At 37.7% G+C, this 13894-nt stretch overlaps 1 protein-coding gene and 1 long non-coding RNA gene across 5 annotated transcripts in view; one reads left to right on the top strand and one right to left on the bottom strand.

Moving 5' to 3' along the window:
- Positions 1-13894, top strand: part of SLC30A4 (solute carrier family 30 member 4) — a 79572-nt gene that overhangs the window by 38179 nt on the left and 27499 nt on the right. For 2 of the 4 annotated variants that reach the window (XM_054531411.2, XM_024232882.3), the window contains exons 5-8: positions 1675-1876; positions 3054-3159; positions 3948-4082; positions 5379-10951. In XM_054531411.2, the coding sequence (XP_054387386.1) occupies positions 1675-1876; positions 3054-3159; positions 3948-4082; positions 5379-5533 (598 nt within the window). In that variant the 3' untranslated portion in view covers positions 5534-10951. Of the gene's footprint in view, positions 1-296; positions 1046-1674; positions 1877-3053; positions 3160-3947; positions 4083-5378; positions 10952-13894 lie in introns of those variants that run through there. The other 2 variants (XM_054531412.2, XM_054531413.2) reach the window with 2 other exon arrangements.
- The window catches only part of LOC112129118 (uncharacterized), a 35409-nt gene that overhangs the window by 21079 nt on the left and 436 nt on the right, over positions 1-13894 (bottom strand). The window lies entirely within an intron of this gene.

Raw genomic sequence — 13894 nt, 5'->3', positions numbered from 1 at the left:
TCACATTAATATTTTCAAGTACTGTGAACTCAGAGACTATTGCATATGCATTCAGTAATATTCAGTGATATTTTGATATTTTAAAAATGATATAACTCATTAACTTTTCTGATAAATGAAACACTATGGACATTATAAATTCCTCATTAGTTTGTCCAGGTATATTGGAGATTGAGTCAAAATCATGAATTTAAGTAGAACAAAGTTTTTTGTTGTTGTTTAACTTTTAGAATACTTTTGTGTTAACTAGATTTTTTTTCTTAAGCTATCAATTTTTTTCCCTTAAAACTTTTTAGGGAAGAAACTTTTGAAAGTTGAAGTTAGGCCACATACAGTGGTTCACACCTATAATCCCAACACTTTGGGAGGCCAAGGTGGGAAGCTCACTTGCGCTCTGGAGTTCAAGACAGCCTGGCCAACATAGTGAGACCTCATCTCTACTAAAAATAAAAATTAGCCAGGCACGGTGGCTCGTGCCTGTGGTCCCAGCTACTTGGGAGGCTAAAGTGGGAAGGTCACTTGAGCACAGGTGATCAAGACTGCATTGAGCTGTGATTGGGCCACTGCACCCCAGCTTGGGCAACAGAGCAAAACCCTGTCTCTAAAACAAACAAACAAAAAATAATAAAGTTGAAGTTACAGATTTAATTATTTAGACCAAGGTCAGCAATTTTTTTCTGTAAAAGGCTAGATAGTAAATATTTTAAGCTTTGAGATCTATATATTCTCTTTCAAAGCTACTCAACACTGTTTGTTATAAAACAAAAGCAGCCACACTTAGCATGTAAACAAATGAACATGGCTGTGTTCCAATAAAACTTTATGTATAAAAAAAAAATCAGTGGGCCAAATATGATCTACCAGCCACAGTTTACCAATCCCTGCCCTAGTGGCTTCTATTTGTACTTAGAATGAAATCAAATTTTTTTTTAAATTTTATTATTATTATACTTTAAGTTTTAGGGTACATGTGCACAACTTGCAGGTTTGTTACATATGTATACATGTGCCATGTTGGTGTGCTGCACCCATTAACTCGTCATTTAGTATTAGGTATATCTTCTAATGCTATCCCTCCCCCCTCCCCCCCACCCCACAATAGTCCCCGAATGTAATCAAATTTTTACTGCAGCCTTGTTAGTAAGACTCTGTGTACCTCTACAACTCATCTACTAGCACTTTTGCTTACTTTATTCTGGCCCACAGTGGCTGTCTTTCTTTTTTCAAGTACATGGAGCACATTTTCATGTTAGGGCCTTTGTTCTGCTATTCTTCCGCCTAGAACACTCTTCCACCACTTGCTGTCTGACCTCCTTCAGGTATCTGCTCAGAGAAAATCTGAGAGGCCTTCCCTTACCACTCTGCCCATCATCCTCCATCCCCTTACAATGCTTTATGTTTCTCCAAAGCATTTCACATTGCCTGGCTATACATTATGTATTTATTTATTGGCTTCTCTGCCTTCTCTACTAGAACATAAGCTCCATGGGGGTAGGGATATGTCTATTTTATCGCTGTTTTGACCCCAGTACCTAGAACAGTACCTGATAAATAATAGTTGCTCCAAATTTATTAAATAAATGAGTTCCATGTTACCTCATTAGTGTCTGACTAGTGACAAATGTTTTTGTCAATATTAGGAAAAATAATAATGTTTTCTTTTATTTTTAACAGAATGGGGTTTCTGTTGAACCAGTCTGGTCACCATCACTCCCATTCCCACTCCCTGCCTTCAAATTCCCCTACCAGAGGTTCTGGGTGTGAACATAACCATGGGCAGGATAGCCTGGCAGTGAGAGCTGCATTTGTACATGCTTTGGGAGATTTGGTACAGAGTGTTGGTGTGCTAATAGCTGCATACATCATACGATTCAAGGTAATATGATTGGTAATTTTTCTATTTTAAAATGTATTTAATTTCAACATGAAAACTAAGGCTGATTGTCATATCAGTATACTGGACACCAATGCCAGTTCTATTCATTTTACATTGATGTAAGTTTACTTGATTGACAATCATTATAGTTCTTTTGTTAGCAGTAAACAAAATGATATCACTTCACAGGGTAACTTTATTTGGCTTTTGTAGTGCCTTCACTGGATAATTCAATTTTCTTATTTATTTATTTATTTATTTATTTATTTATTTTTGAGACAGAGTCTCACTTTCTCGCCCAGGCTGGAGTGCAGTGGCACAATCTTGGCTTACTGCAGCCTCTGCTTCCAAGGCTCAAGTGATTGTCATGCCCCAGCCTCCCAAGTAGCTGGGATTACAGGTACACACCACCATGTCCAGCTAATTTTTGTATTTTTGGTAGAGACAAGGTTTCGCCATGTTGGCCAGGCTGGTCTCAAATTCCTGGCCTCAAGTGATCCACCCACCTCAGCCTCCCATAGTGCTGAGATTACTGGCATGAGCCACCATGATTGCCCAGATAACTCAATTTTAAAACGCATGATTGAATTACTAGGTAGTAAAATGTGCACTGGACTAAAAATCCAGAGATCTGAGTGGGTTCTAATCTTGGCTCTGCCATCAATGCTTTGACCTTGAGAGCAAATACCTTAACTCTAAACTTGAGTTCCCTCTTCTTTATTACAAGGGGCTTAGACTAGTGGCTGCTAGAACTTTTTCCAGAGCTGAGTACAATGGCTGTGCCTATAATCCCAGCTGAGGCTGGAGGATCGGTTGAGCCCAGGAGTTCAAGACCAACCTGGGCAACATAGCAAGACTTTGTCTTTAAAAATACGCGCGCGCGCACACACACACACACACACACAATTCTTTCCAGCTCTGATATTCTAGAAGATTTAGAGACGGCACAAGGAACAATAGAACAAGTGATTACATTTCTGGAAATAGGTCCCATGAGGCAAGTAACGTAAACTAGGATAGAGTGAAGATGCTTTTCAATTACAATATCCAAGTTTTAAAGGTATTCTGTAATTCTGCTAAAGAAAATCAAGCAAGAAGGGACATATTCCCTGCTTTGCTTTGTAGTCTGTTTTATATCTGTCTATTTAATCATAAATTTTGATCTATTACCCTTTAGCCAGAATACAAGATTGCTGATCCCATCTGTACATACGTATTTTCATTACTTGTGGCTTTTACAACATTTCGAATCATATGGGATACAGTAGTTATAATACTAGAAGGTAAGATCTCACTAATATCCTCATTATGAGTTTATTACTTCCCTAAAGCAGATTGGGAGTCAGGGGACATTCTGAATAGGAATTACGTCTTTTGCTTTCTACTAATACCTTTTAGGCTATATAACAGTACCTTACATGTATGTAACATATAAGAATTAATGAACTCTCCCATCTTTTACCCATTTGACACTTATAATAGCTAAGCAAAGTAGGTAAGGCAGATAATGTGGTAAATTATCCCCATTTACAAATAAGAAAATTGAGGTTCAGAGGGATAACATAGTTTGGTTAGGGTCATGTTGCTGATAAACCGTGGCACTAGGGCAAAAATGCAATTCTAGATTATGTATTAATTCCTTAATTCCCACTTAACTTGTGACTTTGTTGTATTTACTGCATTCTTCCCTTACTGATATTATGTGTAAGCATGAAAATAAAAGTTCTTAACAATAGGCTTATTATCATTATATGTTCTTTTCTTTTCCTCTTTTTTCCTTTTTTTTTTTCTTAGTTTATCTGTTAATGAAGCATTCTGGTTTGATTGGCATTCCTTTTTAGTGAGGATGAATATGTTTTTAAAGTATGTATTACCCTCTTGTATATATCTTACATTTTTAATAAAAATATATGTGTACATGGTTTATCTTGAAGTATTAATATTTTAAGGTATTTGTTTAAACTGAATTTAGCAAAGCCATTTGTTTTCTTTGATAAATGTCTTATCAGTAATGTGAAAGTTCCTTTATTTCCAAAATAAATTTTACTTAGAAATTATATATTCCTAATAGGTGTGCCAAGCCATTTGAATGTAGACTATATCAAAGAAGCCTTGATGAAAATAGAAGATGTATATTCAGTCGAAGATTTAAATATCTGGTCTCTCACTTCAGGAAAATCTACTGCCATAGTTCACATACAGCTAAGTATGTTGCTGGTAGTAAATGTGGGCCTGGGGTTGGTGGACTTCTGCCTTTCAAACTAAACATCCCTGTTTATAATTGTGTAGGAATACTTTTCTGCTGAAAAGATTTGTTTTAAGACAAAAGCCTTTGTCTTTAAAAAACAAAGGCTTTTGTTAATAGCCTTAAACAAAAGGCTCTTTAAAGGGTAAGTTGCAGGTCAGTATTGATACCAGAACAATAATTTTCTATCTCTTTGAGATATTACAAACTGATTTTAACCTTCAGATTAAAGGTGTTAAGAATATTTCCCGACCGGCATGGTGGCTCACACCTGTAATCCTAGCACTTTGGAAGGCTGAGGCGGGTGGATCACCTGAGGTCAGGAGTTCGAGACCAGCCTGGCCAACATGGTGAAACCCCGTCTCTACTAAAAATACAAAAATTAGCTAGGTGTGGTGGTGCATGCCTGTAATCCCAGCTACTCGGGAGGCTGAGGCAGGAGAATTGCCTGAACTCATGAAGCGGAGGTTGCAGTGAGCCAAGCTTGCACCACTGCAGTCCATTCTGGGTGACAGAGCAAGACTCCATCTCGGAAAAAAAAAAATATTTCCCGGCCTGGCACGTTGACTCACGCCTGTAATCCCAACACTTTGGGAGGCCAAGGTGGGTGGATCACCTGAGGTCAGGAGTTCAAGACCAGCCTGGCCAACATGATGAAACCCCATCTCTACTAAAAAATACAAAAATTAGCTGGTTGTGGTGACACGTGCCTGTAATCCCAGCTACTCGGGGGGCTGAGGCAGGAGAATTGCTTGCACTCAGGACGCAGAGGCTGCAGTGAGCCAAGATGGCGCCATTGTACTCCAGCCTGGGCAACAAGAGTGAAACTCCATCTTAAAAAAAAAAAAAAAAATTGAAAGAATATTTCCCGTGCTCTTTTCTACATAGGAAAAGCTAGATTCTTACATTTTTATTTCTTCAAGTCATTTCACAGATTGATGCTATTGATGCTTTTTAAATCAAAATAATACATGCATGAGGTTTACTTTTAATGTACATAAGATATTTTAATGACAGGTTTGTAACTGATGTCTGGTATTCTTTCTCTACCTGAGAGTAGACTGGAGAGGTTAGAATAATGAGAAGCCATTAAGGATGTGTAAATTGACCTACTTATCTAACAGAATAGCTTAGAGAGGGTAGAAATCAGACTAATAAAAATATATTCCCAGTATATTTCAGCTGTTTTTTTTCCCTGTATCTTATTCAAGATGTAACTGTACAATGGATAGTAATGATATTTTCTTGACATTGCAGTTCCTGGAAGTTCATCTAAATGGGAGGAAGTACAGTCCAAAGCAAACCATTTATTATTGAACACATTTGGCATGTATAGATGTACTATTCAGCTTCAGAGTTACAGGCAAGAAGTGGACAGAACTTGTGCAAATTGTCAGAGTTCTAGTCCCTAATTTTATATATTTTGGGGACTCCTGCCTTATTTATCCTGCAGTCACAGACTTGAGAGCAATAAATGCAAACCTAAATGAGAAAATGGAATCCCTGACAGCTGTGTCCATATCAAGCATCAGTCTCTCAAACAGTCGCCCCAGCCTGACAGTGCTAGTCTCTGTTTAATGGTAAAAGGAGACTTTGCCATAATTTTCAGGTGAAGATGTTTCCCAAACACTGTTTACAGAATGAGACGTGACTCTACAGATACCTCATAGAAGACAATCCAAGATCATGCTTCATTAATTTGACAGAGTACATGTCTTAAAGGAAGCATCAAGAATTCAATATTTGCATTTAAAAATACTTTTTAAGGCCATTTTATATTAAGCCAGTGCTGGAAAACTGAATTTTTAAAATTATGTATAATAATCTTGACACCCAGCTTCTGGAATTGCTGCTTTCTTTTTACAGAAATTACTACCCAACAGATTTCAGAAAGTACTGGTAGTTATCCCAAAAGTGGAATAAGCATGTATTCCTAAGTGTTTCAGAAATGTTTTATTTCACAAATAAGTCTTAATGTTATTGTTACGGTTATACTCTATAAACAACCTTTTCCAGATGCTACAGAGTTTTGAATCTCAAAGTTAACATTTTTGATTATTTGTAATCTTAGAACCAAATCTTTATTTATTGTGGTCACTGTTATTAAATGATTTAGGAAATACTTTCAATATTATTCTGAATGGCTGAAGTTAGGCTTAAACTCAAATTACTATATGATGATTTAAAACAAAATAAAAGAGCGAGGATGGGGGTTGGAGTTTCAGGTTTATGTCTTCCCGACATCACTTTTATCATTCATGAAATTGTCTTAAAAAAGCAAGAGACTGCAAAATGTAAACAGTAATCTTCTGTCCCTTTAAGAACTGCCAGCAATTTGTACAAAAAATGTGGTACGTTGGTTCCTGCCTCCACTCCAGGTCATCTGTGTGTTTAGCCTTTCAGGGTAAACTCTAGAGGGTTCAGTTTATAATTCCCACCTTTCACATACAGTTTAACAACATTACTCCAGAGAGAATTTTATGTTTTATGATATGGGTTATGTTTTATTATATATTTTATGTTTTATGATAGGGGTTAGGGATTCTCCATGGACTCCAGAAACCCTAAAATACAATTTTGAGGTTTTCCAATAATACCATAGCAGAAATGTTCAAGGGGTTGGGGGAAGATATTACTTTGAGAAAACAGAAATGTAAAGGATTTTTGACCTTATGTATATGTGTGGTTTTGTTTTTGTTTTTGTTCTTGAGAGATTCTCACTCTGTCACCCAGGCTGGAGTGCAGTGGCGTGACCTCTGCTCACTGCAACCTCTGCCTCCTGGGTTCAAGTGATTCTTCTGCCTCAGCCTCCCAACTAGCTGGGACTACCGGTACACCACACCCAGCTCATTTTTTTGTATTTTTAGTAGAGACGGGGTTTCGCCACATTGGCCTGTCTGGTCTTGAACTCCTGACCTCAGGTGATCTGCCTGCCTCGGCCTTCCAGAGTGCTGGGATTACAGCATGAGCCACCATGCCTGGCCTGTTATGTGTGTGCTTTAAAGCACTAGATAGGGATGGACATTAAATCTGTGTTGCAGGGAAACTAAACAGAGGTTTCCAAACTGAAGGCAACCTAATTGTAAATGCCTCTGTTAAAGAGGCAGCTTGACTGTTCATGTTTCATTTTGCAACCATTGGTTTTGAGATTATCTTTTATGCACATTTGGAGTCCCTTTTCAACAGTGACAGTTTCTTACACCAAGAATGGATATGGTTCTTGGGCTCCTCTAAGAATCAGAGTAGGGTAACAATGTACCAGGCAAATTGTGAGTTGAAATTCTAGATAAGCATGCAGATGACTTACAATATAAATGAAGAATAGGAAACATTTTATCTTCTTACCAAGTACCTTACTATAAGTAAACCTAAGATAAGAAAACCCAGATTTACCTATAAGATTGTTGGGAGTTAATGGTGTCAATAAAAGGATTGATGGTCCCTCTAATGAAACCCAGTAGATGTTTGTTGAATTGAACTGAAAATTTATGTGGCCAGACACAGTGGCTCATGCCTGTAATCTCAGCATTTGGGGAGGCAAAGGTGGGAGTATCCCTTGAGGCCAAGAGTTCATGACCAGCCTGGTCTTTTGTAGAGACCCTGTCTCTACAAAAATATAAAAATTAGCCAGGCGTTGTGCACACCTGTAGTATCAGCTACTTGTAAGGCTGTGGCAGAAGTGCTTGAGCCCAGGAGGTTGAGGCTGCAGTGAGCCGTGTCCACACCATTGCACTCCAGCCTGAGTAACAAAACGAGACCCTATCTCAAAAACAAAAAGGAAAAGAAAATATACAAGATGGGATTCCTATTGTGAAGTCATTTAAAATAATGACCTGAATTTCTCAGAAATTTCAGGAGCATATAAACTATTTAAATCAAAATATTCTTATATATAGAAACCAAGTAAGAATAAATGAGAGCTATTTCAGTGACATCTGGACATATTTACGGACTTTGAGTATCTAGCAAGTAGAAAGGAAAAAAATATTCATCATTTTTTTATATCTATTGAGCTTGTTTCTTGTAAACTTTTCTTTATCTTATAAAGGCATATCTCACTTTTATATCGACCTGTTCCTTAAAAAATGTATTTGATAAAACAGGCTAAAATTCATTTGAGTATTGAAAATAAATCTTTTTTTTTTTTTTTTTTTATGATGGTGTCTCACTGTCACCCAGGCTGGAGTGCAGTGGCACAATTCGGCTCACTGCAGCCTCTGCCTCCCAGGCTCAAGCGATCCTCCCATCTCAGCCTCCCAAGTAGCTGGTACCACAGGCATGCACCACCACACCCAGCTAATTTTTTGTATTTTCGGTAGACACAGTGTTTCACCATGTTGCCCAGGCTGGTCTTGAACTCCTGAGCTCAAGTGATCTGCCCACCTCGGCCTCCCAAAGTGCTGGGCTTATAGGCATGAACCACTGTGCCCAGCCAAAAAGAATCCTTCTGTAAAATACAGAAACACTGCAAACCTTTGTAAATCTTTTTTTTTTTTTTTTTAATCAGATGGGGTCTCCCTATGTTGCCCAGGCTGGTCTTGAGCTCCTGGGCTCAAGAAATCCTTCCACCTCAGGCTCCCAAAGTGCTGGGATTACAGGGTGTGAGCCACCGCACCCAGCCATGAAAACTTTTGTAAATCTTAACTATCATGTTCTGCTTAAAGTAAGGTACACATGAAGTTTCCTGTGCTTTGTTTTTGTAGCAAGAACTGCATAGTTTGTATCTTTACCTTACTGAGTCTATGAGATTTGAGAATTTGATTTCACTTTTTGTAACTTAACAAAACCCACAGAAAAGGATGTTAACTTAGCAGATAGGACCAAGGACTGAATGACTTCTGACAAAAAGTGTTTGGTCTATCCTTCACTTGTTGAGCTACAACCATGCATTACACTTCTCAGCTGAGCTCTCAAAGAGTGCTATGCCCTGTGAAAAGCAGTGGCTGAGTTGGATGAACACATAGCATTGTTAATTTTGGACTGGGAAAACAGATTGTGACAGGACCACAGACCACAATATAAAAACTTGGCAGTTCTTTGGCGTGATGTATTTTAATTAATATTTGCAAATAATCAGAGTTACTTGTGTACATAAACCTGTGTTTCACAACTATGGCCAGATGCAGCCTTTTGATCTGTTTCAGGAAAAGACCTATTATTCCACTAACAATTATGCTGCCTTGGAAACATAATGGGAGTGTAATTGAAGAAAGCATATCTCAGAAGGTTTTGATATGCAGAACTGGAAGCTATTGTAATTCCTACATACATTTCCATTAGCTATGCCTTATGTAATGTGAGTGCAGATTTTTACAACTTAGAGTTCCCATCAGTGTTTTTTTGCCACATCACCGGGTTTCTTATTTTACTGTTTTATTTTCAACTTTGGGTGCTTCATTTCCATTCTCTAAAACTAAGTTTCTTGCTCTTACAAGACTTAGTGTTCCTCTTGAACCCAGGTGTCCCACCTGACAGTGTTTGTCTTTGGTAGACTTTCCAGAATAGACATAGTCAAGATCAGACATGTGAGCTTCTCTCTCATTTTAATGTGAGGAAAATCATCTTTCAGAGACAAGGCACCACTTAGAAATGTATATCCAGGTAGGAAAGAACCCTTTTAAAATGGCTGGTTGTTCCTGATCCAGATTTCTCTGCACACTGGACTTTGTAGAGTAAGTGTGGTAGACAAAGAGACTACACTGCACAACCACCAGTGAATATCATTGTTAAGAAGACTCTGGGTCGTGTTTCTCAGCCACTCTCACAGCTTTTGTAGAATTAATCATTTGATTTTGAAACAAGCAGTTAGCTAAATCTATTTTCCTTTTATGCATATGTGTTAATTGGCTCAAGTTAATATGGTGTTCTTACAGAATATGAGCCCATTTGAAATAAGGTTTTAGGCAATTTTGCTGTTGGCTCTGATTTGTATATAGCAAATTTAAAGTTACAGAGTGTTTCCTAGATATAAGATTAGTTCATTTGGTTCATTTTGCCTTTGAACTAAGCCAAGCTCATGAGCCAGTTGGTTATTAGTCATAAATGAACACACATCACTATATCACTATATGCTATGTTGAGGGGAGGCAAGTCTGATCTTCAAATAATTGATAAAGCTTAATATCTCTGTAGCCAAAATATAATTTGCAAACCCTAACTCCAGATGTGTCATGTGAATCTTGACAACCAGGGCTTGAGATTTGTTTTACTGATTGCCAATCAGGTATATTATTTGTGATGTTCGTGGGAGCATGCAAATTAGAAGACAGTGTTGTGGGAGTTCCTCAGTAATGAATTACATGTGTGCACTCAGGCCCGCCAGTCATTGAATTCTGACTTGTAAAGGGTTTAACCTGCTGTTCCAATCATTGAGGACCAATCTGATTTTTGATAAGATTGGAAAACATTTATGGAGACTTTCCCAGTTAAATCTATGACAGTGTCCACTTAAATAGGGCAATTTAGTATATTCTTAGATAACTGCAACACAAAATTAAAATGTGCCAGTATGTCATCTTTCTACCTGGAAGATACTGTATATTTGGAAAGTTTATGCTTCTCTCAATAAATACATGTTATTAAATAAGCCATATCACAGTTTAAGAAATTGTATGTACTTTATCATACGCCCTTTCAGAAACCAGGTATTTTGCATATGATTGATTTTAGAAAGATTTTGAAGCTGGGGTTTGTCCATGTTAATTAAGATCAAAGTATATATATATATATATGTACTGTATTTGCAACTTTCAAATTGTAATTTCCTATACACTTATTAAAGTGTTGTTTTGCCATGTGGTTTATTAAATAAAAATGTACAGTCCCTTAAATATCTGCTCTTTTTATTAAGTAATATTAGTAGGCCTAAAAACATTGTTCTTAAAAACAAAAGAAAATCTTTTATAATTATAATGTCATTTTATAATGCCCTCTTATATGTTTAAGAAATAAAACTGAACAAAATCTTTTAGATAGTATGGAAAGATTTATTAAAAGAACCTTTCTCTTTTGGTATCAGTCACATGCAGTGACCCTACAGTCCCATCAACAGTGGCAGAAAGGAAAGAAAGAAGCCACTGTAAAATAGACTGGTGAGGACCACCAGGAAGTCTGAGAGTAAGAGCGTCCTGACTCTCCAATCGTGTGGACCAGTCCACACTATACCTCCCAGGCCAAATCTGGCCTGCAAGCCTGTTTTATTTGCCCCAAGAACTAAGAATGATTTTTACATCTATTAAAAATAAATCACTGGGTGCAGTGGCTCACGCCTGTAATCCTAACATTTCGGGAGGCCAAGGCAGGTGGATTGCTTGAACCCAGGAGTTCAAGACCAGCCTTGGCAACATGGTGAAACCTCATCTCTACAAAAAATACAAAAATTAACTGGGCATGGTGGCACATGCCTGTGATCCCAGCTACTCAGGAGGCTGAGAGATAGGAGGATCGCTTGAGCTCAGGAGGTCTAGGCTACACTGAGCCATGATGGTGCCACTGCTCTCTAGCCTGAGTGACAGTGAGACCCTGTCCCCACCCCCCCAAAAAACAGTAAATATTTCATGGCATGTGAAAATTATATGGACTTTAAGTGAATTTCTGTGTCTATAAAGCGTTACTGGAACACACCACACTCATTCAGTTACGTATTTCTATGGCTGCTTCCATGCTACTGTGGAGAGTTTCGTAGTGACATAAAATATTTACTATCTGGCCCTTTATAGGAAACACTTACCAGCCCCTGGTGTAGAGTGTTTTAAGACTATAACAAGCTGGGTGCAGTGGCTCATGCCTGTAATCCCAGCACTTCGGGAGGCCAGAGTGGGTACTTGAGGTCAGGAGTTTCAGACCAGCCTGGCCAACGTGGTGAAACCCCGTCTCTACTAAAAATAGAAAAATTAGCTTGGCGTGGTGGCAGGTGCCTATAGTCCCAGCTACTCGGAAGGCTGAAGTGGAAGAATTACTTGAACCTAGGAGGTGGAGGTTGCAGTGAGCCGAGCCAAGATCACACCACTGCACTCTAGCCTGGGGAACATAGTGAGACTCCGTCTCAAAAAAAAAAAAAAAAAACAACAACAAAAAAAAAACACTATAACAGCGTATATGGATGCAGTGAAGTCTCCTAGAACCTGCTTGCAAGTTTTTGTGACTGGTAAGTCTGAAGCCACCTGAGTCACCAAATGTTCTTTCATACCTTTACCTTTTTTCTCATTTTAATCTTCCTTTGGGTTTAGGGCAGAATATAAGAAAAGAGTAGCAAGATTTCAAATATTATTCATGTGCCGTATGCTGTAACATCACTAGCAAAGCATTTTTCTTACTAGAACACCATGATCACCAGAATCATTTAAGTATACTTTTCAACATAAAAGCTTATTCAGTTGATTTTTAGATTTTTCACTTGTTATAACAAAAAGTTAAGAAAAATATGTGTAGAGTGCCTTATGTAATTTGTGCCAATTGGGAGCTCACAAATGATGTTCTTTAAGGTTTTTAAGTTTCCTAGCAAAAGACAACAATATTTAATAAATATTGTAATAAAATATAGTTGTAAATATACTAGTATAGACTGAGCCTGTAATTCCAGCACTTTGGGAGGCTGAGACAGATGGATCACTTTGAGCTCAGGAGTTGAGCCCAGCCTGGGCAACAATGGTGAAACCACATCTCTACAAAAAATAAAAAAATGAGCCAGGCATGGTGGCACGTCTGTGGTCCCAGCTACTCGGGAGGCTGAAGCTGGATAATTGCTTGAGTCTGGAAGGCAGATGTTGCAGGAAGCCAAGACTGCACCACTGCACTCCAGTGACACTGTGATAGAGTGAGATCCTGTTTAAAAAAAATACATATATATATATATATATGTGTGTATTATATATACTAGTAAAGATTGAGATGTTACTTATTATTTGATTGTCTACCTAGCTATATTTCTATTTTGATGTGTCATTTTTTTTGGTCCATGTCAGATGTTAAATACTAATTTGGGGTAACAGTCTTGCAAGCTCTTGTTTATGCTAAACTTTAGTATATTCATAAATAATATTTTTTGGATATATTTCGACTTCAACTATGGTCCCATAATAATGCTATAAGCTATGAAATAGACTAGGCACAAATAGAAAGTATGAAGCCTTATAACAAAATATAATCTCTACATGAGTCATGTGTTTAAGATAGGAGGTTTTAAAATCCAACGTTATCACCAAAAATAGCATTTTCAAGCAGCATTCTGGTTTAACAGGCTCTCATGTAACTTTTACAGAGCACTACAAATTAAAGTTTGGCCCATGAGTCTTACCCTATAAACATGAAGAGGATACTGTGTGAGTTATCAAATTGCTTCCATGTCTCCTGGACGTAAAATTTTTTTTTTCTGGTTTGATTTTCAAATTCCTATTGTCTTATGTTTCACTTGCCAGTTTCTGCACATTGGTTTGTGGTTGGTGTTTGTTTGTTTATTTGTTTGTTTGTTTAACACTTTTGTCACTTCAACAAAATGTTGACACTATGGGAAAAATGTGTATGGATTGGTTTTTCTCCAAAATATACTGAGCTATTTCTTGGTAAGAGAGTAGGATTTTTTATAGTAGGAAAATTTTAGAGACCTCATGAAAGCAAGGCTAGCCCTGAAGCAAGACAGACCATCTCTGCTCCCTTGACTCTCCTAGCATTTGAAGATCTGACCCCACTTCCTTTCCAGAGGAAACCCACTAACAGCTTAAATGGTCACAGCAGTATTTACCTTTGAACAGTGATCACAGTGAATGTTTGACTTC

This window comes from Pongo abelii, chromosome 16, assembly GCF_028885655.2.
Source record: "Pongo abelii isolate AG06213 chromosome 16, NHGRI_mPonAbe1-v2.0_pri, whole genome shotgun sequence".
Lineage (NCBI taxonomy): Eukaryota > Metazoa > Chordata > Mammalia > Primates > Hominidae > Pongo > Pongo abelii.
The sequence above is the reverse complement of the archived record's forward strand: the minus strand, read 5'-3'. Positions and strand labels throughout refer to the sequence as shown.